Source organism: Astyanax mexicanus, chromosome 12 (genome assembly GCF_023375975.1).
Source record: "Astyanax mexicanus isolate ESR-SI-001 chromosome 12, AstMex3_surface, whole genome shotgun sequence".
Classification (NCBI taxonomy): Eukaryota; Metazoa; Chordata; class Actinopteri; order Characiformes; family Acestrorhamphidae; genus Astyanax; species Astyanax mexicanus.
The window spans coordinates 21188961-21216106 of NC_064419.1; the positions used below are offsets into that span (position 1 = coordinate 21188961).

Sequence of the window (27146 nt, forward strand, 5' to 3'; positions counted from 1 at the left end):
GCTTCAGCGGAAATCTGTAAATCTAAGCTTACTTTAAATAAACAAAAGTGCTTTATTCATCCAAATAAACAGTTTTCACGAGAGAAATCTGTATATATTTACATCCATCACCTGTTTGACTTGTCCGACGAATTACATCTTTGTTTGCTTAACTTAGCTTAGCTTTACAGGTCTCGAAGAAAAACATGGCGTCACCCCTGTTCCTTACTACTAGTTACTAGTGCGCATTATGTATGAAAACAGAACAGAAAATAGACGTTTATTGATAGTGCGCCTTATAATTCGGTGCACCTTATAGTACGAATAGTGCGAAAAATACGGCAGGTAAGTTACACTGAACATCTAATATTAAAATGTCATCAATGTATATTCTATACAGAACTGTGCAAATGTCAGAGACCACCCTTTATTAATTTACTTTGCAGTCCAAAATGGCCATTAATGATACCAAGGATCTGCCCTTTGCCCAAAAGACAATGTACCACACCTCTAGCTTATTCTTGTGATAAATGAGAAGCTCCATTATATAGAAAAGACTCAGGGGAAAGCTGCTGCTCCTTCGTGATGAGTGGAGCCAGCAGAGGTGGTTTGGGTGCCTGATAAGGATGCCCCCTGCTTCGCCGCTTGTTGGAGGTATTAAAGGCACGACCAACTGGGAGAAGACCTCAAGCAAAACCCAGAACCTGCTGTAGGATAATAGCCTTGGAGTGTCTGGGGATCCCATAAAAGGAGATAGTGGAACCAGAAGGAGACAGGGATGCCTAGGCTTCTGTGGTTGTTCTATTGCCTCTACGACCCTGAACTAAAACAGGCTGACAGGAAAAGGATAGTTATGGATTATTATTAGAGCTGGGCGATATGGGAAAAAATCTTATCACGATATAGTTTTCCATATCAGTCGATATCGATATGTATCACGATATAAATCAAATCACTTTGTGTCACACTTAAAGGTTTGTTTTTATTAGTGAGAGAATAAGGGAGTGATGGAAGTTTTATCACAATATTTTTTTCTGTATCTCCATAATTATTAGGGCTGGCCCGAATAGCATTTTTTGAGCTCCGGATATTTGGCAGTAATTGGTAGCGAATATTCCAATATTAGTTTTTAAAAAAAACAAATTAATCATGAACGCGAGCCAGAACCCGAGCTTGAACGTCAGCCTGACTCAGGCGCTGCATGAACTCGGGCTTTTTTCCAATTTTTTCCAATTTTCCATGACTGAAAAAAAAACTTGGGCTATAAGCTCAATATTAAATATTTCGTTTGTTTAGAAATTATTTTATATTCTTAAACCATGTTAAATTATATTAGATTAGTAGGGCTGGCCCGAATAGCGTTTTTTGAGCTCAGAATATTGGGCACTGATTGGCAGCCAATATTGGAATATTTGTTTTTAAAAAGACGGATTAAAAACTGATTAAAGTAAAACAAAAATTGCAACTCGGCCCCTTTAATTCACCACAAAGTTTTCCAAGACCCAGCCGGAAAAAAAAAGATTTCCCACCTTTTCCTCAGCTGGGTCGGGCTCAAAAAATGATTTGTGATAGGCTGTTTTTTGGTTTGTTTGTTTAAGCACTTAGGCTTTTGTACTGCTGCAGTGCAATATTTAGATTTTATATTCTGAAATTCGTTAGGTTTTATTTCTTTTAGCATTTTGAACTTTTTTTCCAATTTCAAATTTATTTTTTTCTGTTCGTTATGTTCTATCGGTCCTTGCGTTTTTTGTAGTTGAAGTTGAATTTAATATTGAAGTTCAATATTTCTAATTTATATTTTGAAATTCGTTAGATTATATTTATTATTGTATTTTGAGCTCACTTTAGTTGGTTATTTTCCAAATTCATATCTATTTTTCTGTTATTATTAAATGTTATTAGCTTATTAGCTTAGCTTGTCATTTAGCATACAGAACTTCTCACGGATTTTTAATGAATGTTGATTTATTAATTTAAAAGCTGTACCTTATTAAAAGTATTTTAAGCCAGACAGACACTGTGTGATTTTTTAATGAGTTTATCTGCACTTTTAAATGGTTTGTCCTGTAGGAAACGCACACGATTTGTATGCTGACACTGTTGTCTGACTGAGGAGCTGCTTTCCGTCAAATGCAGCCTGTAGGCAGGAAAAAATCCAGCCAGAACCGACCATATCATGAGCCAGTTTTAAAGCCAGTAATTTAGTAGAGCATTAAACTACAAATCTGAGATGTACCTGCTGTACTTCTTAATCTCTGCCCCCAAAACGGTCCATTAACTTGCTTGACAGACGCGTCAAATCCCCCGCGAGCACGCGCGGCGCACAGCGCACCGATTAATTCATGCGTTGAGCTTTAAACGCGCAGCTGAGCTGTAATTGGGGAAATATCACAAAAATCACAGTGTGATTTGTTACATTAAAAAAAAGACCATTTTCTTCCGCCTAATCTGAGAGGAAAGCGGTGTTCTCGACCGGCCCGAGTTCATGCAGCGCCTGAGTCAGGCTGGCGTTCAAGCTCGGGTTCGGGCTCGCGTTCAGGCAGATAATCTAAATGATAAATGATTTTGTGTTTTTGCACTTGGGCCATAAGCTCAATATTAAAAAGTTCGTTTGTTTAGAAATTATTTTATATCCTTAAACCATGTTAAATTATATTAGATTAGAGGAAAGTCATTTAGACATCATTCTTAAGGTGTTTTTGTCCTGTTACCGCTCCGCGCAAAAAAACCTCTTCCTTTAATCCGCGCCCCACATTCACATTTTTGCAGCACCTGCCCCGAGGTCCTAATATAAATTGAATTAATTACATTTAGTGCTTAAAATTTACTTAAAATTTATTTAAAACGTGCTGAACAGTGCGGCCGTTTATTCCCAAAGTACAAACACTATGGTTGTTTGCGTGTGTCGGGCCATACTCCACTATTCTTTAGGGTTTTTTGTTGCATGCATGAGAATAACTATTACAATTTTCTTAACTATTTATTAATTTGCTCCAGCGTCTTCTGGATTGATTACACGTTGTGTTTTCGTTGTTTGCCGCGCCACTTAGACGGAAATGGAAATGAATGTTTATCGAATTCTATTGCACAGGCTTATCATCGTCATCGAGGGAAAAATTATCGCGAAACAAATCGATATCGTTATATCGCCCAGCACTAATTATTATGTCCAAAAACACACATGCACACATGATCTCCAAAATCAACATAGAAAAGCTCTCTTTGGGAATTAAGAGGGATTCTCTGGAAAAGCTGTACATGAGGTCTACAGTAGGGGTGGGAATCACAGGGCATCTCACAATACGATTTTAATCATGATATGTTCCCTGCAAGAAAATTCGTTACAATACTTTACAGTATCTGTGTTACTGAAGAGAATAAAATACTAAATAAAAAAATACCAGGAATTTATGGAGTTTGGGTTTGTTGTTGTGAGTTTCACAGAACTTGACATCAACCTTTTTTTTTTACAGCAGGTTTACCCTATTCACTTGATTAGTGCCACCCCATGGAGTAATGAAGCAGTTTAGAAAACTTTCAGTCAAGTATTGATATGACACGATACAAAATATCCATATTGTCCCAATACCAGTCTCCCATGCCAAGCATTGACAAAAAAGGTATAAAGCCGACCAACACAGGGAGGTGAAGCAGTGGAACTGTATAAAACAAGTGATACAGCTCAACTAAATACATATATGATGAGCTAGTCAACACTAAACAGAATAAAGTATAAAATAACACTGCTGTTCCCTTAAATGAGCTGCTGGCGTACCTTTACGGTGTGAACACGTAGGTCAATATCCTTTGCTAAGACACGCCAAAGTGCAGCACCATAGTTAGAGCGCACTTGACTCTTATTAGGAATGATGACTGACACTCTGATTGGTTTATTTCATGTTACGCCCACAACACACCCATGATTAATTAAGAAAAATAGTTTATGCCTTTTGCACACTTCAAATGAAGCAAGCCGTATTTTTTGCGCCCTCATTATACCAAAGACACACCAACACGCCCTAAATTAAGCTGCACAATCCAAAATTGACCGAGTAAAGATCAAGAATTTGCTCTCAGAACAATGGTCTGACCACAGCAGACTCCAGGCCTTAACGTTATTGAATGTGTTTGAGATGTCCTGGACAGAGAAGCAAAAATTTCAGAAAATGTTCTGAAAGTAAGTCTCATGAGAGGCATAGAAGCTGTGATAAAGGTCACAGATAAACACTTTATCATCACTTTTTTATTAAGCATTAAAATATCTTAATGTTAGATTTAGTTTTATGTGTTACTTCTGTGAAACACATTTTCTGCCTTTTCCAGATGCTGAAAATGTTAACATATTACCTGACATAATAGTTGGTTTGACTGACAATTAGATAAATGGATGGTCTCTGACTTGTGAACAGCGCTGCAGGTAGTAATAAGAGTGTTCTACAGCTGTTAGATGGTGTGCAGATGTGTCATTAGAAACAAACAGGAGTGGATGATCATGAACACAGCACTTCGCAGATGATGTTGAAAAGCCAAAACTCATGTAACTTACCTCTCTCTGTACTCCAATCACGTAAAATGTTTTCCCTTCAAACTTATATTTGCTGACATCAGCCCTGAGAGAGTGAGAGATCACTGGGTTTAGTGTTATAACATTGTGGTAAGAAATAGAGTCCAATGACCCTCATTCTATTTTCGCTCCATCCTAGAGGCATGGGGCTAATTCTGCGGGTGTTTTTTACTTTGCCTTTACCTTGTTTTGTGTGGACTACATTAAGTGGGTTAAAGTCCCTGCACCTACTAAATCCTCATTCTCCTGGTTGTACCTCACACATTATGTGACATTTTCAAGGAATAGTTCACCCAAAAATGCTAATTATGCTGTTTAGCATCGTGTACATGGCTACATGCTAATTGTTTAACAGTAATTTTGATTTGGTTTTAGCCACAATTAACCTTTTTGGGTAAGTTAGTCCTGTAAAAGTGAAGTTAAGGAGTAGAGAGAGAGATAACAGAGTGGAGTGGGAGGCTGAAGACAGTGAGAGGTTGCGGTATAGAATGAGGTAAGCAGGACACACTTGAAGGTTACCAAAAGTTTTGTACCATTTCAGCAGGTGGATCCGCTTGTTTCCTTGGAAAACCATGAAGCCCCGAGCAGTGAATCCAAGAAATGCTGTAGTCCCCGTGAAGTCCTGCAGAAAGGCATAAGCATCAACACTGTAAAAATGAAAAAGTTTAGAAAACACAAAATAAGAAAAAAAAAATGCCAACTAGAAAACTTTTCATATGTTTTGAATTTTTAAATATTAAATCTGACTAACTTTTAGGTGGCCTGATTTAAATTCTAAAAAATTGTAAGTTTTGAACAGTTGTGCCAATGCAATGTTTTACATTAATCAAAATCATCCAGTGGGTTCAACACTATATTTTTGTTAACTTAATGGGAATTGATGACTATTACATATCTGTCTTATTGTCAGTCATACAAGCTTGTATTTAATGCAAATGTAACCAGGTGGACCCAACCAGCATAAAGTCACACTCAGCAACACAACACACAGCATCTTGCTCTTATAGCCTTTAACACTGAGGCCAGGCTGTTAACTATTATATAACACATATACTATATATAAATCCCAAGAGAAGGAGAATGATTACACACTGATGGTGAGAGAGAAGTAGGAGGACACGCCCAATATGCAAACAGTATGACCAACATCAGGTGAAAAGCCCTGCAGAATTGCTCTGCAGACCCCGTTTAACTAAAAGTCCAAACGGAGCATGTGCAGAGTAGTTGGTCGGGCTCCAACTAGGGTCCAACTACAATTTGTACATTTTGCAAACCCAGATTATTTAGCGGCACCAACTTTTAACAAGAAACTTCATAAAGTTTGTCAATTAAGGCAATTAGTTTATGAAGGAGACGAGGAGTGCCTGGAAGAGAGAGGGCCATCACACATAAAGATCTAGTAAACTAGCTTTTCTCTTGACTAATACAGTGTACAGTCTCATTGAGTTTGATGGACTAACTCAGAGATCACTAATAGGTGGACCATGAGTCTGGACCGAGATGATGTCCAATTAGGACCTGGACCTATAATTGACAAACTATTGAGATCTATTTAATACACACAGAGATTTCTTTATCATAGCAAATTCACAGACCAATCATTTGGGTGTAAATATCACACATCACACCAATCAGATCTGACAAGAACCCTCCAAGGACAGTTAGTTTATGTGGCATGCTTTAAAAAGAGAAAATCAAGATTTTAATCAACAATATCCAGGCAGTCAAGTGCCACTACAATAAAAGTTCTGAGGTTTTATCTTATGAGTGAGTGCTCGTGGCAAGTCAACATGAATAATCAGAGTTGGAGGGAGGCCTGATAGTTTTAGATGGTTTAAATACAAAGTCATGTTACTGTCCAATAACTGTTGACATGCCAGTGTATACAAAACTGTATTTTACCTGAAATGTTGATATAACTATTTTTTATAACCTTTTTTCAATTAAGGAAAGGTCAGATGATATAGCAGTGGCACTGCGTTTATCTCTCAAGACAAGCTCTTGAGATGGCAGCAGTATGTGGACAAGCGGTGTCCTGCTGGAACAGCATTCAGAAAAGTGCCTTTAGAAAAGATAGGGCTACTGGTTACAGGGCCGTATTAAAGTAATGCTGGGATGTTAATGTTAATGTTTTGCAACAGAGTTACCATATAAAGAGCTTGGGAAATGTACAGTCTTAAGGAAACAATATAAGGTCAAAACACACAACATTACAAGCAGAGTGCAATAAAATGCAATTAAAATATGCTACTGTAAAGTAAATTCACTTTGGTGTCACAGAAGAGGTGGCCTTCATGGGTCTTGAAAATTATTTCACATTAAACTGCATAAACCTCAGGGAAATCTGAGCCCATGTGGTTTCAAATCGCTACTACTCTGTTATCTTTGAAACGACTCCATAATTAGTTTGTATAACACTCAAACCAGCTCATTCCAACCACAGCGATAAGCTGTAAGCCCCTTAGCTTCTGCAGGGGCTCCAATTAAGAAACGGATCCCAGGCACTGAGGTCTAAACTGAAAGTTAGCTTGGCCCAAATAAGCCTGTGAGATCTGCGTTTTGCCACCAGCTTCAGCGCCAGATATGATGTTAAGCTTATTTCAGCAGTGAGCTGCGGTACTATCAGAATGCTGAACACACATTGTTGCATCACCAGTACAGCCACACACATTGATCGTGATGCACTCACTCACAAAGGCACTTTGGACACACTGCCTGTTTCAATACTGTTTTAACATGCCCTCGTCCACTCGGCCTCGCCGTGTCCCCTCAGGGAGATATCCAACGCCATGTTAGGAGACAGAATTAGAGGAGTAGAATTACATGGATTTTTAACTATTCTCACTACTAACTTATATGGCCTAATCGTTTTTTTAATTCACAAATATTGACAGAAACAATCTAATTTTCATAGAGATATACAATGTGTAAAACAATATGGTCTGTACCTTGCAGGGATGCGGGTCTACCCCATACGTGTCCAGCGTGTGAGCTCTTTGGAGCAGGTTCAGCTCGGCCAGGGCTGGACACTGACCCCTACAGGTGGGCAGAGTAAAAAGTGAGAAAAAAAAACTGACCACTTGCTTGATACAGAACTGCAGAACTAATCTGTTATGCTCATGTGTCTTATAGGATTGCAAAATCAATGCATGTAATCCAGTGTGGTTAGAAAGCAAAAAAGGCTAACATTTGTTTAATGTCAAAGAATTAAAGATATGCTAACTTAAATTAACTCAGAAACTGATTTCAGGGCATTTTAAATTCATCAAATAAATTAGTAAATAAGCTGCAGTCTGTGGCTCCTTCAATTTAAACATACATTTACTGTTTATCTTCATTTATCTTCAACTTTACTTATTACTGATGTCTTCAGACTGGGATGCTTTAGACAGTGGAGTTCTAAACCCCTGATGGGATTTAAACGTATGATCTCTTTACAATTGCTAAACTGTGGAATTGCACTACACAAAAAAACTGTTCTAAATGCATTTACTAAACTGTTTTTTTCTTGGACACAGATAAGTACATGGTTTTTCACTTCTAGAGTGGAGCAACTGTGTAATTGCCTTCTTATAAAGAGACAGGAGTTGATATTTTATTTATATTATGCATGGTCAGGAGTCTGAGTATTCGAGGGGGAGTTCTGACCTACAGTAAATACATAGATGGAGAAGAACATAAGACTTACGATATGCTGAACTGTCTCTAATTAACTACTGTTTCTAAGGCTTGCATTAGAAATGTTTTTGAATCAAAGGGTCTACAAGAAAAGTTTGGGCAATGTGTACACCATTTTTTTCGTATGTAAAACAGTTACAGCTACCTGCAATAAAAAAAGTTCTTAACTTATATATATATTAGTTAAGAACTTTTTTTATTGCAGGTTTATAATTTGACTTGATGTAACGTGAGTTAGTTAAAGTTTTGAGATAAATATATTGAGTTAAATCTAAAATGTGGGGGCTGAGTAGTCCAGCTGCCACTGAGATCCGGAGATCACTGGTACGAATCCCAGTAGCTTGCTATCATCTACCAGAGCCCCGAGAGAGAACAATTGGCCTTGCTCTCTCTCTGGGTGGGTAGATGGTGCCCTTTTTCCTCATCACTCCTACGGTGATGTCAATCAGCACTAGGCATCTGTTAGCTGATGTATCGGAACAGAATCACTGCGCCTTCCTCCGAGCGCGCTGTGATGCTACTCGGCAATACTGCATCAGCAGCAGTTCAAAAAAAGGTAGTGGCTGACTTCACATGCGCCAGAGAATTCACCCTCCTTGTGTTGTGGCATCACTAGCGATGGGGGATATACTGCTGAGTAACTGCTGAATGTGTGGGATAATTGGTCTAGCTAAAATGGGAGAAGATTAGAAATAGAACTATACAAAAATCTTAAAAATGAAGTAAACCAATAAATTCCACAAAAAATAAGACCAATGTTTCCCCACCAAAGCTCTCACCTCAGCTCATTCTGATGGATCTCCATGATCTTGCGCTCCAGTTTGAGGCTCTGCTTGGGGAAGAGTTTGAAGTCGCTGATGTAGTCAGACGGATGCTCATCTGCGTCATAATCCCCGAGCTCAGCTGAAAGAAAGTGCACAATGGTTAAAAAGGACCCCACCACTCCTCAGTTCAGCATACATTTAACATTTACCTAAAAGGTGAAACTCTAAAGGCTTTTTGATGTTTTATGTGTTACATCTTTTCTGGATTGCAGGTAATTAACATGAAGGAATGTATTTAAAGAAAGTGGTACTGTGGCCTTTAGGAGGAAGATATTTAAGGAGGATGAGTTAGCAAGGACATGACTCACAAACCCAGTAATGGTTTGCCAAATGTCACACTCTATTTCTTTAACAGTACAATTTTAAATGTGAAATATTACAAGAAATCCAAACTCAGTGAACTGAGCAGGGACAAGGCTAAAGGTACAGCGGTAAAAAAAAAAAATGCTTGCTTTGCTATGTGGCTTCTGTAAGTCATCTTAGTACTGAAAACTGCTAAAAAAGCAGAACTGATTTTATTAAAATTGTATTGTATAACCCTTTCAGACCTGAATTATGTTTCATTGTAATATAACAATGCTGTTTTCTGTCTGTAACGCACACAAAAGTATATATATGGAAACAGGCGAACTGGCAATTTTTCTGCTAAACAGGTAATCACTGATCTTCAGTAAGGTTGCTAATCATAGCTGGGTACTTTATTTCCACCACTAGCATATATACTAAAACGTATATATTCACTGATCAGGTGCAGAATAAGACTTGTTGCTTGCCATTTTGTGCAATCTGGCAACCCCCGTGAGCTTTGCTTCTGAGGTGCAGCAGGTGGGGCAGAAAACTCTATTCAGTGTTTAGAAAAAGGACTCCTGTAGACATTTCACAAACTCACTCCCATGTTTTACTGATTGTTTCTTTAACATTTGTATAATACATTTGATAATAATCTTTACTGAGGGACAACAGGTCGCCATTTGTGTTATGTGCAACAGGACATTAAAAACTAAAATACGTGTAAAATATGTATGATCTGGAAGGAATAAAACAAGGTTAAAATTTAATGGATATTTATGACATTTATGGTTGCATATCTGCATGCTACGTTGTCTATATTGTACTTGTATTTGTTCTGTGTTGCACCATAAGCCTAAGAAACATGATTTCACTCCACTGTGTACTAATAGTCAGATTAAATGACAATAAAACCTCTTGATTTGAACTGTTTTGAACAGACTTGATGGACTACATTAAAATATTGTAGAACTATCTAAGGACTCTGAAGCAATCTGTTCAGCATTACCTTGGACTATGCAGGCTCCAAGGTAGGCAGCATCAGCAAATGGACACAGGAGTCTGCCGTGGTACAGATCTCTCTTCAGCTGCAGGTACAACAGGTATCTAACAGAGAAAGGGAAAGAACGTGATGGATGAAGGAAAGTGTTGCCATTCCAGCTCACAATGCAGTCCAGTTCTAGTGCACTACCATCCAGAGTGATAATCAGGTCTACTGTAAAGAGCACCTACCCCAGGAATCTGTTACCATGGAGACAATGGTGTCCTTGTATCCAATGGGGGAAATGACATAATGAGAATTGTTGACTCTGATTTCACACACTCTGGTGCTACACTTGAGATACACTTTATGTCTAAATGTTCGTAGACAAATGAATGCATCCTTTAAGCTGCCTATCATTTCAGATGTGCAAACACACACAGCTTGTCTAATCTCTGTAGAGATGTAGTGCCAATAGAATAAGAATAAGATTCTCTGAAACAGATAAAAAAGAAACATATTGGCACCATTTTAATAACAGATGTGAGCTTTAAAACCCTCCAGCTTTAAACTCGAGTAGTGGAACTGTATTTGCTTGATTTAAGGATAGATAGATTAGCACAAGAAAAATACCATGAAGCTGCACTTGTAGCTCAAAACTGCAATGGAGATGTCAAGAACATATACAGACAGTATTACATATACCTAGCATAAACAAATATAGATATATAGCTAGCTAGTTTATACCTAAAGTTTAGTTAGCTAGTTTAGCTAGCTATTTAGTTAGCTAGCATTGAATTAATATACCAGGTAGCTAGCTAGCTTACTAACTTAGCTAGCTAACTAACCTAACACATAAGCAGTTAGCTATGTTGGCTAGCTAAGCCTTTTCTGCTTCTGTCTTTCTTTCTTTTAATTTATTCCTTTAGCAGTACAAACTGTTGTTGTAGCTAGCTAACCATAGTTCAGCTAAAAGCTAGCTACCTAGTTATGTAGCGCTTTGATGCTACTATTCTTGTGAATTTAGCAACTTAGCTAGCTAGCTATATAGCTCCCAATCTTTTAGAAATTTTGCTGCAATAGCCCAGCTTAAAATGAACATTTAACTTTATCAGTTTAAAATATTTCTTAAATCTACAAATCTGGCCGTTGTTGATCATTTTTAAAGTAACTGCCTGCTGATACCAATATAATTTAAATGCCATTGTGCAGTTTAATTAACCAGCTAGCTAGCCTGTATCATTGTAAATGAGCATTTTTGTTTCATATTCATCACAATACAAAACATGCTTCTGTCTGCCATGTAAACCTAATATTGTATCATTTATTAGCCTAATTAAATAATGGTCACGCCCAAGAAGCAAACATCAATTCTGGTGCTAGCCACACCTTAAAACTGCCAACATTCTGCATTGTACAGGTTTCCTTTCTATATCTCCTTTTTCTGGTTCTATTCTGCTCTTTCCAAAGATGAAATATTAAGGAGAAGGAAAGAGGCAGAGAGCTGTTTTCTGTGTCTCACAGGCTTTTAAACGGAAGCGCCTTGGCCTTAGACACGCTAATGGTACACTAACTGCACTACAGCATGTCCAACACTTAAACTTCCACCCAGAAAACCTGCACACACACACACACACCCACACACCCACTGCTCTATTTGACCCACACTACTAGACCCGCAGTGTGTCCAGACACACTGAGTGAAAGAGAGCAGAAGGAAGAAGGAATACTTATTTTCACAGCTCAGATGGTGAGCACAGATCAAGAATCACGCTCAGAGAGTTGTTAATGATGTAGTCACACTCACAGTGTGTGTGTGTGCATGTGCGTGTGTGTGTGTGTGTGTGTGAGTGTGCGTGTGTGCTGGAGGGTTACTAAGATTGAATCAAAGCTTGTTTTTCAACTTTCTGATAAATATCCCCCTCAGAGCATAAGAACGAGACACTCAGATGTTGTGAATGAAGGCTCTCGTTTCATCCCTTTTATCTCAGCTATTGATCGCAGTTCTGAACTGACCCAGATGAAGTAGTAGCCAGTAAATTATGGTAAAACTACAGCACTGTTGATGGCTATGGGAAGGTGTGGGCATCAACTAAATTTCATAACATTTTGCTGAGGAGGCTTTAAGACTGGCCATCCAATCAGTATTTAGAAACACTACTAGTATTTTCTATGGCTGAAAAACAGAATTTGTAACTTTTGAATGGTCATTGCTCATTAAAGAACAAGCTTTAAACATCATTTTAAACACAGACTCAACACGGATGCACTGGTTCAGTATAAACAAAACCAACAAAAACATGTCAGCATCTATTGGACAGTGTATTCTGGTAAACACAGCTACAGTTGTGGTCAAAAGTTTACATACACTTGTAAAAAAACATAATGTTATGGCTGTCTTGAGTTTTCAATAAGTTCTACAACTCTTATTTTTCTGTGATAGAGTGATCGGAACACATACATGTTTGTCACAAAAAACAGTCATAAAATTTGGTTCTTTCATAAATTTATTATGGGTCTGCTGAAAATGTCACCAAATCTGCTGGGTCAAAAATATACATACAGCAACAAAATTTGTCAATTTTGGTGATGTAGCGAGTTGTGTCAATCAAATTAGCTTCATGTCATGGCCTCTTCACTTCTTGTAAGTGATTCTGATTGACTACAGCTGTTGACTTCTCATGAGCCCATTTAAATAGGGCTCATTTGACCCAGTGATTAGACTCAGCTACAAAAGCTACAATGGGAAAGTCAAAGGAACTCAGTGTGGATCTGAAAAAGCGAATTATTGACTTGAACAAGTCAGGGAAGTCACTTGGAGCCATTTCAAAGCAGCTACAGGTCCCAAGAGCAACTGTGCAGACAATTATACGCAAGTATAAAGTGCATGGAACAGTTGTGTCACTGCCACGATCAGGAAGAAAACGCAAGCTATCACATGCTGCCGAGAGGAGATTGGTCAGGATGGTCAAGAGTCAACCAAGAATCACCAAGAAGCAGGTCTGCAAGGATTTGGAAGCTGATGGAACACAGGTGTCAGTCTCCACAGTCAAGCGTGTTTTACATCGCCATGGACTGAGAGGCTGCCGTGCAAGAAAGAAGCCCTTGCTCCAGAAAAGGCACCTTAAGACTCGGCTGAAGTTTGCTGCTGATCACATGGACAAAGATAAAACCTTCTGGAGGAAAGTTCTCTGGTCAGACGAAACAAAAATTGAGCTGTTTGGCCACAACACCCAGCAATATGTTTGGAGGAGAAAAGGTGAGGCCTTTAATCCCAGGAACACCATGCCTACTGTCAAGCATGGTGGTGGTAGTATTATGCTCTGGGGATGTTTTGCTGCCAGTGGAACTGGTTCTTTGCAGAAAGTAAATGGGATAATGAAGAAGGAGGATTACCTCCAAATTCTGCAGGAAAACTTAAAACCATCAGCCCGAAGGTTGGGTCTTGGGCGCAGTTGGGTGTTCCAACAAGACAATGACCCAAAACACACATCAAAAGTGGTAAAGGAATGGCTAAACCAGGCTAGAATTAAGGTTTTAGAATGGCCTTCCCAAAGTCCTGACTTAAACCCCATTGAGAACATGTGGACAGTGCTAAAGAAACGGGTTCATGCAAGAAAACCATCACATTTAGCTGAACTGCACCAATTCTGTCAAGAAGAGTGGTCAAACATTCGACCTGAAGCTTGCCAGGAGCTTGTGGATGGCTACCAAAAGCGCCTAGTTGCCGTGAAAATGGCCAAGGGACATGTAACCAAATACTAATGTTGCTGTATGTATATTTTTGACCCAGCAGATTTGGTGACATTTTCAGCAGACCCATAATAAATTTATGAAAGAACCAAATTTTATGACTGTTTTTTGTGACAAACATGTATGTGTTCCGATCACTCTATCACAGAAAAATAAGAGTTGTAGAACTTATTGAAAACTCAAGACAGCCATAACATTATGTTTTTTTACAAGTGTATGTAAACTTTTGACCACAACTGTATGTACAGCGATATACCACTCAAAGAAGGAGCGGGAACTCATATCCAACTGGCAATAACAGAACTACTAATAACCATGACTGATATTTTAGAATTAAATATATTCTAAAATATGTGATAGATAGACAGACAGACAGACACAGTTGCATGTTGATGCAATCCAATATTACATATGTATAATACACTATGTCTAAATGATCCTACATTTATTATTTAGACCCCACAATCATTTAAAAAATGTATAACACCCAAATTGCCCACCCCTGTATATATCGCAGGCTGAAACTGCCCTGACTGGACTAAAATATTTTACAGCAGTAAAACACATTCTGCAAAAATGTTACTTTTACTAGTCAATAAAACAGCCCTAAAATTGTAAAGTAGTATATTCCATGCATATTGTATTTTGCTACAATAATATTTTTTAAAATATAGTAAGTTAACTAGTTATCTGCATATATTTCCAGTTGTGACATGTTTTTTTTTTACCAATTTACACTGATTTGTGTGAAATTCATTCCACGTACAAAAAATGTTATGTCAATTTAAATTTATATTATGAGTTATATTATAAGCAGACTTGGGCAGACTACTCAAAGAAATCAATATGTTTTTAAAGTTGGCCTTGTTTTTTTAAGTGTGTGATTGGCTGAACCACATCCAAAGTGGGCAGAAAACACTGCCCATTCTGCTCTGTTCAAGTAAACAATAGTGCTGGGCAATATAATTAAGACCATTACCTTAATTAAGATTAATGAATGATTATTTTATTTTAAACAATAGACACAGCCAAATATTTCACAAATTATTATTCTTTATTGAATCTAATTTTATTCATTTATGGCATCATTTAATTAACTATATTTGATTCAAGAAAAAATAATTTTTGTAATTTAGGTTTTTTGAGTTTGACAAACCTTTTAAAGGCTTCAGACTTGCACATCTCTATTACAAACAGATCTTCATGGAACTAAAAGTGGAACGTTTGAAGCAGCAATATTTTTAAGAGTGTACTGTGCTAATGTTTGCTTAATGTGTCACCTTGTCAGTTCTTCCTTGATCTTAATGGGCTCCTGGGGATAGAACTTCACCCGAAAGCACATGGTGTAGGGCTGCTGACCTAAAAGAAAGAGAGAGAGGGAGAGATTGAGGGAAGGAGAGAGAGCCAACATTGAATATAAGCCAATAGAAGTGAGACAGATTATGCTGAGAGCAATAAGTGGGGGCATGACCGAGCATAATGTGAGTCTAAAATGATTATATTAATCCAAGTCTGTAATAAACACATGAAGAAAAGCCCTTCGGTGGAAAAAAAGTTTTGAAAGACAGGCTGAAAGAGAAATCACAGCAGTTACTACACCCAGGCAAAACACTGATTTCATTACATCTGTCTCAACAGGCCGCCAGCATATAAACATCCACATACATTCACACAGCACCTTCCACGCCCACCTGTTTTTAGCTCCCGATAAAGCCCCTTAGCCTCACTCACAGACTGCTGTAAATTAAGCTACAGCTCTGCTTCCTTTCCCACCTCTCCATCCATCTCTCCATCTGTCCCCTTTACTGATGCTCTCACTTTTCCTTTCGCTTTTTCTTATATTTCCACACCGCTTCTAAAAATCCACGCATGTGTCACATATGTGTCACGTGTACCAGGAGTACGCCACAGAAGGCATTACCACATTGCTTGTTTCTTGATGTCAATTTTGGAATTAACGTAGCGCTTGCATGGGACTGCTAGTTCTTACGTGTGTTTTTGGAGATCAGCCAGGTGAGTGCAGTGAGTGAATTACAGCACAACCAGTCATGTAGTGTGAACAGCACTATGACTGAGTACTCAAAAAGTTGTGTAGTGTGAACCTGGCATAAACTGTGTTACTGCATTATAATACTCTGTGTACTACATTAGATTGCTCTGTGTTAAACAGTATATTTTGTTGTATAGTATACATTTTACACTGCACTACATTATATTACACTGTGGACTATGTTCGTTAACAATGTTTACTACAATCTATGTGTACTACTGTACATTCTGTTACATAGTGAACTACATGCTTTTTTACAAGCGTTTGGTCAAAAACGAGCGGTCTCAGTCTCGTCTCGTATCGTTACTAAACATCAACAATTCATTCAAACAGACAGAATCAGTCCTTTTTCTGTGTGTGTAAAATCTGCACACAGATTGGCTAACAGCTAAAAAACAAGCTACTCCCACTTTCGTTCAGTATCCAATTAAGGAACACTTAATTTTGAAAAGTGCAAAGTTAAGTTGAATGTGCTCTTTTTCACTGGCTCGCTGGAGTTATACTCTTTGTTTATGTGAATCATTGTGACCTCGGGGACCACGATTATTTTTTCCAAACATCTAGAAAGAAAGCAAAAGCAGAAGTACATGTAAGTGCAAACTAGCAAGATAACTAACCTTAGCTATGAGCTAGCTAACACTCTAATGTTACCGGGGAGAGAATTAAAGCTGGCGATGAGCTAGCTAACCTTAGTGACGGGCTAACTAACCTCAGTGACGAGCTAGCTAAAATACTAATTAGTGCTGGACGATATGGCCAAAATTTATATCACGATATATTCCTTAATTTCGGTCGATACGATATAATTCCGATATCGATATAAATACTTAGAAGGCCTCAGAAAACTGCTAAGAATCCCTGCAATGGAAATATGTACCTACTAGGGGTGGGCGATATGGCCCTAAAATAATATCACAATATTTCATGGTATTATCGCGATAACGATACTCTTGGCGATATGACAAAAAAACAAAAAACTTTTTTATTATTGTATACGATATGATATTGCACACCTTTAAGATATAAAAAAAAAAACAATAATTTCAGCAGATTTATAACAGAAGTCAATATTTGAGAATTACATGATACTAATAATAATAATGCACTCCAAATATCTCCATATATCCAGTATTAAAGTAAAATAAATGACACTTTACAGATATAATCTGTCTCTAGTAAATATTTAATAGGAAATTAGAAATGTGTGAGTTTTTCCTTTTGCTTAAAACAGCAAAAAAATTAGTACCCTGATGTGATAATTAGGGATGAGTGATGTGGCACGATATTTCAGAGTATAATATCGTGATATATGATATGGCACACCCCTAGTACCTACAACTGTCTACTTAATTTAAGTCTTTGAAACCTCCTTTCACGAAAACATTATAATACTTAAGAAATAAACAATAGTCAAGATAAATCAATGCTCAATTTTATTTGCATATAGCAAAATAAAAACATGACATCCCTATCAAACATAAGCCAATATAACTATTACCAATAAAAAATAACTTAAAATTAGGATAGAAGCAGAGCTTCTTAGTCTTTTGTAAACAAATTTAACAGATCAAAACAAAAGTGTTCCAACTAGGATAAAGAACACAAGAAGCCTTTATACACATAAAAGCAACAAAATTTCCCCGTCAAATAAACAAACCTATAGGCTTTATCAACTATAAATAACTTAGTTACAATATAAGCTACAAAAGTGCTTCAGCCAAAATACAACTCTTTATGAATATATAGTGCTGGACGATATGGCCAAAATTTATATCACGATATATTCCTTAATTTCGGTCGATACGATATAATTCCGATATCGATATAAATACTTAGAAGGCCTCAGAAAACTGCTAAGAATCCCTGCAATGGAAATATGTACCTACTAGGGGTGGGCGATATGGCCCTAAAATAATATCACAATATTTCATGGTATTATCGCGATAACGATACTCTTGGCGATATGACAAAAAAACAAAAAACTTTTTTATTATTGTATACGATATGATATTGCACACCTTTAAGATATTAAAAAAAAAACAATAATTTCAGCAGATTTATAACAGAAGTCAATATTTGAGAATTACATGATACTAATAATAATAATGCACTCCAAATATCTCCATATATCCAGTATTAAAGTAAAATAAATGACACTTTACAGATATAATCTGTCTCTAGTAAATATTTAATAGGAAATTAGAAATGTGTGAGTTTTTCCTTTTGCTTAAAACAGCAAAAAAATTAGTACCCTGATGTGATAATTAGGGATGAGTGATGTGGCACGATATTTCAGAGTATAATATCGTGATATATGATATGGCACACCCCTAGTACCTACAACTGTCTACTTAATTTAAGTCTTTGAAACCTCCTTTCACGAAAACATTATAATACTTAAGAAATAAACAATAGTCAAGATAAATCAATGCTCAATTTTATTTGCATATAGCAAAATAAAAACATGACATCCCTATCAAACATAAGCCAATATAACTATTACCAATAAAAAATAACTTAAAATTAGGATAGAAGCAGAGCTTCTTAGTCTTTTGTAAACAAATTTAACAGATCAAAACAAAAGTGTTCCAACTAGGATAAAGAACACAAGAAGCCTTTATACACATAAAAGCAACAAAATTTCCCCGTCAAATAAACAAACCTATAGGCTTTATCAACTATAAATAACTTAGTTACAATATAAGCTACAAAAGTGCTTCAGCCAAAATACAACTCTTTATGAATATAAAAGGAACATGATATCCCCGTCAAATAAACAAACCTAAAGGATTCATAAACTTTAAATAACTTAAATAACTTACAACATAAGCTATAAAAGTGCTTCAGCCAGTATAAGGAAAATATTGTATGTAGTGGAACTGATTGAGGTGGTGGAACAGATTAGATGTTTTAACGTTACCGCTGCTGGTCGGCTCCACTCTCCGGCACAATTTGCAGCAAACTGAAGTTTAGCAGACCTTCCGAGAGTCGAACCAAATCCTCACCACTGAATTAGACCTCCCTCCTTCAATTAATCACTTGTGGAAGCGGCAGGGGCATTCATTTTGCATCAAAAATGTCCCGCGCTGGGAGCCAAGAGGACCCGCGGCTGACAAAGAGGACCCGCAACTGACCGCTGACCGAGCGGACCCGTGGGCGGACCGAGCGAACCAGAGGCGGACCGAGCGGACCCGTAGGCGGACCGAGCGAACCCGTAGGCGGACCGAGCGGACCCGTAGGCGGACCGAGCGGACCCGTGGGCGGACCCGAGGCTAGGCTAGGCTCGGTTCCGTTCCGTTCCACTCCAGCGCGGAACATTTCAGATGCAAACCGAGCCTACCTTAACCTTGGATCCGCTCGTGCCGGCTCCGTTTGGCTCCAGCGCGAGGCATTTTAGATGCGTAGCGGACCCGAGCCTAGCCTAGCCTAGCCAAATCTAGCCTAGCCTAGCCTATCTGGCTACGTGCCTATGTGATTACGTCATCACGCACAGAGATAGTCCAGCTACGGAAGCTGATTGTGTTCAGCTGTGCGGCGAGCTGACGCCAGTAAATCGCATGTCCGTGACAGATCTGTAAATAATACATATCGATATACCACAAAAATGATATCACCGTTATTGAAACATTTCTTATCGCGATAAATACCGATATCGAATTATTGTCCAGGCCTAATACTAATGTTACCAAGGAGTGTACTAAAGCTAGTGACAAGCTAGCTAACCATAGCAACGAGCTAAATTACAAACAAATGTTACTGGGAGGAGAGCTAAAGCTAGCGACAAGCTAGCCAATCTTAGCAACAAGCTAGACAAAATACTAATGCTACCGGGGAAAGATCTACTGTTAGTGATGAGCTTGCTAACCTTAGCGATGAGCTAGCTAACCTAAGCAATGAGCTAATTACACACTAATGTTACCAGGAGGAGAACTAAAGCTAGCAACAAACTAGCTAACCTTAGTGAAGAGCTAGCTTGAGGGCAAATTGTGATTGTTTTGATATTTTATAATAAAAATAAATGGAATGGAATGGAATGGTCTCGAGTCTTGGTCTTGTTTTTTCTGGTCTCAGTCTTCACTCGGACTTGACATGTCCCGGTATTGGTCTTGACTCGGGCTTGGCTTTAACGGCCTTGACTACAACACTATATTTTACTGTTTGATCTACTACTTTGCCATGTACTACAATTCTGTGCATTGTGTGCTACATTATACTGCTTGGTATAAACATGATTTACTACAGGCTATTTGTCTGTGTACACATATTTTACTGTGCATAATTGTGCTGCACCATTGTACTACAGATCTGCTCTCTCTCCCCCCTCCATCCATCTCTCCATCTGTCTCTACTGTCACTACTAATGCTCTCCGTCTTCCTCTCTCCTTCCCACACTGCTTCCTAATCGTTTAGTGCGAGATGGAAAATTAGATTACCCTAACTACAGTATAAAAGGATAATTATGATATGCACATGATATGCAATCTGCAGTGTAAGCTCCGATTTGAGAAGCACTCCATTCTGCTTTCTGTTACATGGTGTGTGCTGTTTTTTATTACACTGTGCATTACGTTTCATTTTACTATGGAGTACTATAGGTTAAATATTGTAGTACTTTCTGTTTATTCACTGCCCCAGTTTCAGGCATGATGATCCTGTCAGGCCTCACATACAGAAGTCAGTCACCCCTAGTGATACAAAATTCACTAACACCTCAGTGATACATGCAGAACATCCTGTGGCCACATGTGCTGGCTCTTACAGCAGGGCTTTTAACATAGGCATTTTTCAGCAGGATAATGCTCACCCTCACATAGGTTTCCTAGACATTTCACACTACCTTGGCCTGTTAACCAGAGGTATGTAAGCTTTGGCAACCTACTAGAGTGCAGGAGCTACAGACCCAGATACAACACATGTATGTTTGAACATTTTGCAGGATGCCATACAGAACCTGAATACCTACATGCCCTATCATATCACATCATGTATCCAGGCTAGAATTGTCCCAACATGGCACTAAAGCCTTCTTTCAATTATACAGTTTTACAAATAAACTTATCCTTCCTTTCAATCTAATATTGTTATTAGTCAATTAATACAGTTCACCAGTTTATTAATAGAGTAAATAAAACTGAAGTCATCCAGACTATGAAGAAACAAATAAGGAATCGTGTACTAATCTTAAAAGTGTTAAACAAACCCTTTAAGAGCCAGGTGCACTCTGACTTGGTGGATTGGCATTTTTACAGTGCAGTTAATGTGTGTGCAAGCAGGTAATTTATGGAAAAAGCAATATAGTTTTATTTATTCTTGTATTTTGTTTATTCTTGATAGAAAATTGGGTCGTTGTGCAAGTAATATACAGGGGTGTACGCACATGGAGCGCACAAGACACACCTGCGTTGCCAAGATAGCAATGAACGTTTGACGGTTCTTTGTTGTCAGGGTACAAATCAGTCAGTGGTGCACCTCTGTTTTCCACTGCCAAGATAGCAATACGCCAGGAATTTACCTGAACACACCTCAAGTCTAGACTTATGTATATATTTGTAAACAGTTGTGCTATATAATCGGTGCAAAGGCAAAGGATAAAAATAAACTTTTTTGTGGGGTGTAAGACAGCAAGGAGCATCGCGTTGTACCTTGTGCAGGGTGTAAGATAGGGCCCGTGGTCTACCTTTCCTGGGGTTGTCCTGATGAGAGTCAGCTTCACTTTTAGTTCACTAAATAATTCCATATGATTTCTTTTTTCTTAACTTTTATCTACATCATTAAGTATTAAAGGTGTCCTTGCTCTAAAATCCAATTTTTATTGTTCTTTGTGAAATACAGTAGGTCTCTCTGAGTTTTATATGATGCTGCACATAAAACTCTTCCTCAACCTCAGGATCAGGAAAATCAGGAAAAGCACCGTCCAGCTCATGAATTCATGGCCTTGCCCACCTTGGCTCGCGACCGCCCACAGAAGGACCTAAAACAAAGCAGTGACGCTGTCTCGTCAGATAGTAGCCAACAGCATTAGAAACAGCATGGCAGTGTGTTCCTGTGTTATTTGTGCAAACAACACATCAGTGTTATATGCTTTGCCCAGTACAATGTGTCTATGGAACACCACCAGTGAAGTACAATGGAGATAGGTAGGTGTATGTTTAGAACAGTTCTGTTTACACAAGTTAAAAGTAAAAATCTTGGCTGCGGCTCAGGCAACCCTGGGGAGGATTTTTACTTTCTGGACCTAGACTATCCACCTCTGTGTGTAACTATAGGTTTACATAGGATCTCTGGTGGATTTGGTGTTTTACAGAGACTCTAAGACTAGATCAGTGGGGGAACTGCACTTAGCAGAATATTACTCATGTAACTCAAGTAACATATGCAAAGCCTGTTATTAGTGTAAAAAATTATTTATTTTTAAATGTTTCTAACTGTAGTTCATCTCACTGCCTCACAGTGCTGCTAGTAAATCAGAGGCGATAAGTGTGCATGGACTAAAGCACCACTAAATTTAAGGTGTGTCCAAACTTTTGACTGGTACTGTGTATCGTCATTACATTCACACATGCAGTTTAATTATCGGTTTGTTTTTGTATTTTTGAGAGTAATACTTTTTATATAGTATCTAAAACTTACATTTCATCTGCTTGGCCACAGGTTTGGTGGGGTCCAGCCAGTGCTGCATAAGAAAAGAAAAAAAGACCACATGAATAGAATGGAACACTGAGGATGTTTAACCTTATAGCAGAAGTACAGAAACTCAAAATGTGTGTTTTTAGTAGCTCCGCTGCTGGATACAATACTACTGCTCTGGTGTCCTCTGATGCATAAGCACATTAATATTACAACATAAATGGCTGTAAATTATTCAGCTTGCAGCTGAGACATTTTCTGCCTGACTGAGGAAACACTATCGTACAAACAGCGGAGTACAAACGTAGGGATAGATGGTTGTCATGGTAACTTTGCGCAGAACTTTAAAAGCGGTTATGGGGAGCTGATCTGAGGTTTGGGGTGGGGGATCCTGCCGTTTGAGAAAATCTAGAGGCCTCTAAAGACTCCGCCATTAGATGTTTTCCTAATGGGATTTACAGGCTCATTAAAAACTCACAGCGGTGATGTCGTCCTAATGGTGTTTACAGTACGCAATACTAATTATAACAGACAAGGTGTCATCAGTGTCTGCATGCAATACTACAGTATGTTAATATGATGCTCATAGATATTCAGTACATACAGCTTCACAAATTTAAATGCAGACAAACTGAAAATGATACAGAATCTGATTATACAGTGTTTTGCGTTCATTCAGTTTATTTCAGTCCAACTCACATTATAAAATTCACATTTAAGTTCAATATCAGTTTTGTCAACAATACATACTGTGGTCTTTAAACCATTAGCAAATAAGTATGTATAATTATTTCTAAAATACAGCTTTGGAAAAAGTAAAGAGACCACTCAGTTTCTAAATCAGTTTATCTGATTTTGCTTTTTATAGGTATATGTTTCAGCAAAATGAACAATGTTGTTTTATTCTATAAACTACTAATAACATCTCGCCCTAATTCAAAATCTAAATACTGTCATTTAGAGCATTTATTCACAGAAAATGAGAAATGGTCAAATTAGCAAAAAAGATGCAGAGCTTTCAAATCTCAAATAATGCAAAGAAAACATGTTCATATTCATAAAGTTTTAAGAGTTTAGAAATTAATATTTGGTCGAATAACCCTGGTTGTAATCACAGTTTTCATGCATTTTGGCATGTTCTCCTCCACTAGTCTTACATACTGCTTTTGGATAACTTTATGCCACACCTGGTTTGGTTTATTGGCTTGTGATCATCCATCTTCCTCTTGATTATATTCCAGAGGCTTTTAATTTGGTAAAATCAAAGAAACTTATATTTTTTGTGTGGTATCTTATGTTTTCAGAGCTATATTTAGTCTGTATTCCTCTAATTTATTACACAGAAATGGAGTTTTCTGACAATGAAGTCCTGAGCCCTTATGCTATTTAAATGTATGATCTCTTTACACTTGATGAGCAGGCAGTTAGACTGTAGGGCCACTCTGACGCCTAAATAAAACAACCTTTCCAGTTTTCTTGGACTCATTGTATTATTAAATGACAGTTGCGCTCCAGAGTAGCACAACTGTCTAACTGCTTGCTTGTCTGTCTAACTGCTTGCAGCCTTGAACAATAACAATTAAAACTCAGCTTCCGCTCATAATTAATATTTTGGGGCTCAACTCAATATACAGCACTGGACAAAAATAAGACACCATTAAAAATGATCCGTTTTTCCTGATTTTACTATTTATAGGTATATAAATGAACACTGTTGTTTTATTCTATAAACTACTAACAACATTTCTCCCAAATTTCAAATAAAAATAATGCAAATAAAACTAGTTCATATTAATTTAGAAACAACAAAAATACTAATGTTTTAACTCAGAAAGAGTTCACAATATTTGGTGGAATAACTCCATGATTTTAGTCATGGCTTTTATGCATCTTGGCATGCTCTTCTCCACCAGTCTTACACACTGCTTTTGGATAACTTTATGCCACTCCTGGCATAAACTTTCAAGTAGTTCAGCTTCCTTTTGAGAGGTTTATAATAGGGTTCAGGTCTGGAGATTGACCGTCACCTTATCCGAATGTCAGTCAGCAACTGCATGATGTCATCAAGTGACCTAAATATACCTACAAATAGTAAAATTAGAGAAACTGATCATTTTGAAGAGGTTTCTTATATTTTTTTGTGCTGTGCACTGATGACCCAATATGCAGATGTTTAAAATTTGAGACAAGCAAAAAAAAACCTGACATTATGAACAAAAAACATTATGTAGATCCACCCTCACCCTCTACCATGTGTTTGTGTGTGTGTATGTATGTGTGCACATACCCTTTGCTTCTCTGGATCCACATATCTGATACCAAAGTAGTCCTTCTCCAGCAGACTGTAGTGGTTGCACACATGGTCCAGCAGAAACTGCCCTTTTGTGTCTCTCTGTGGGGAACAAAAACAAATCCAGGATTATTATCAGAATATGAACTAAAAGCAGAGTTGGGGGAGCACCCCAAAGACATGAGTCTCGGCTTGGACTTGTGCCCTAAAGACTAAAGACTCAACTTGGTTTCACACCCCAAAAGCATTGGTTTAGGCTCAGACTTATAGACTCGACTAGCCCAAAGACTGAGGACTGAACTTAGACTAACAACTTCTAAGAATCTAGGCTCAATTTGGATTCACAGCCCAGCTGGCAAACTGACCTTCAACGTTGAAATGTGGTTGAAATATGACTAAAGTAATGTCTGTTGTTGTTTCAACATTGAAACAACGTTGAATCAACATTTAATGTTCAATGTTTGTGCTAACACTCAAATTTTAACATTGAATCAACATAATGTCCTCAACCCTCTCCCTTTTCAATCAGCATTTTACATTAAGATAGATAGATAGATAGATAGATAGATAGATAGATAGATAGATAGATAGATAGATAGATAGATAGATAGATAGATAGATAGATAGATAGATAGATAGATAGATTTAGGAAATTTAGGCTGGAAATTTATTTCATCACCATATCATTTATAAAAATGGTTGGATGGAGGAATGAAACAGTGTTTTACTTCTATTTGCAGTAACTGCTTTTTTTATTTAACATCATGTTCATGTTCTAATAGTTTTACTGTTTTAGTGTTTTTGAGATCAGATGCTGAATCAGATTGGTAGTGGTGGGTAACTTTTTGTTCTGGACTTACGTTCCATAGACTTAAAACACTCAATATGTTTGTGTGCTCCCTTCTGGCTCTGTCCCTGACTCTCTGCTTCGTACACAGCAGCGCTCTGAGCATCGCTGGGGCCGGGGGGAGGAAGTGTGGGGCTGCGGTCACGTAAAACAATTCTCCACTTCTCTGTTAGCATAAACACTGAAATAATACAAATTTAATTAAACAAGTTAAGGGCTGTTAAATAAGTCTGTTTGCACTAATTTGTCCTAATTTTTGGACAAATATGTTTGGTTGCCAAATATTTGATGCATCCCTACCACACTGTCACATTGTCCACTCCTGAGTAGAACCCTCATATTTAGCAGTGTAGTAGGCTGAACCGAATCGAGCACTCAGCTGGTTCATCTCTCAAAGCCGTGGGCCGTTTAACCTTCCTGTCACTACACTGACGCTGACCCGCAAACCTGTGACCTTGAACTGCCAAACGAAGGCCAGGAGCGAGCAAACGCTGCCGTCATTCACACCCCGCGCTGCTATCCATTGTCCTCATTACAGTGATGGTCTGTCCTTGTATTACACAGGCACTACAGAAGCTTGTGATATAATCTTACCGAGATCATTCTTCAGCTCGGAATATCGCCATATTAGAACTGAACAGCTTGGCCACGCTAAGCAGAGCTATGGGATATAAACTAGATTTATTGCAACAGCAGTGCTCACGTATGTGCTGAGTAGTGTGAGGTACAGCATGCCCTTGCTATTAGAGGGGGAAGGGGGGCATAAAAGTGCCTGAAAAAAAAAGAAAAAGAGAGACAAAGACAATTGGTAGCTCATGAAATTTGAGCTTCCTCAGCTCCTTCCTGTCTGGAGCACTCTATCATTCCATTTATCTCTTTCTCTCTCATTTTTCTCCATCCACGCTTCTGTTTCATTTTCTTTGCTTCAAACAAGTAGGGTCTAGGACCAAGATGTCAGTGGCCTAGTTAGATCTTCTTCCTTTAATTAATACACACATGCCATATCAATTATGAGTGTGACTCGGCAGAACCGAAGGAGCAAAGGCACAGGCCGTCGTTTAATTAGGTGTGTGGAAGCGGTGCTCAAGCAGCAAGTGGAACCTGTTATGTGTCCCAGTCATTAACAGGTTCCATTGAGAGAGAGAGAGAGGGAGAGAGAGAAAGAGAGGGAGGGAGAGGGAGAGAGAGAGAGAGATTGCTTTAGAAGGAAGGGGACTGATATTGATTTTACTGACATTGAGATGAGTGTAGTAAGCCAGAGCTG

The 27146-nt window shown here is 38.1% G+C and overlaps 1 protein-coding gene across 3 annotated transcripts in view; it reads right to left on the bottom strand.

Annotated features, from left to right (window-relative positions):
* frmd3 (FERM domain containing 3) overlaps positions 1-27146 on the bottom strand; it is an 88096-nt gene that overhangs the window by 31994 nt on the left and 28956 nt on the right. For all 3 annotated transcript variants that reach the window (XM_007237429.4, XM_007237428.4, XM_022670628.2), the window contains exons 2-9: positions 25033-25137; positions 22749-22791; positions 15349-15427; positions 10343-10440; positions 9001-9124; positions 7492-7579; positions 5077-5165; positions 4526-4589 (exon numbers count right to left, since the gene is read on the bottom strand). In XM_007237429.4, coding sequence (XP_007237491.1) covers positions 4526-4589; positions 5077-5165; positions 7492-7579; positions 9001-9124; positions 10343-10440; positions 15349-15427; positions 22749-22791; positions 25033-25137 — 690 coding nt within the window. The remainder of the gene's footprint in view (positions 1-4525; positions 4590-5076; positions 5166-7491; positions 7580-9000; positions 9125-10342; positions 10441-15348; positions 15428-22748; positions 22792-25032; positions 25138-27146) is intronic.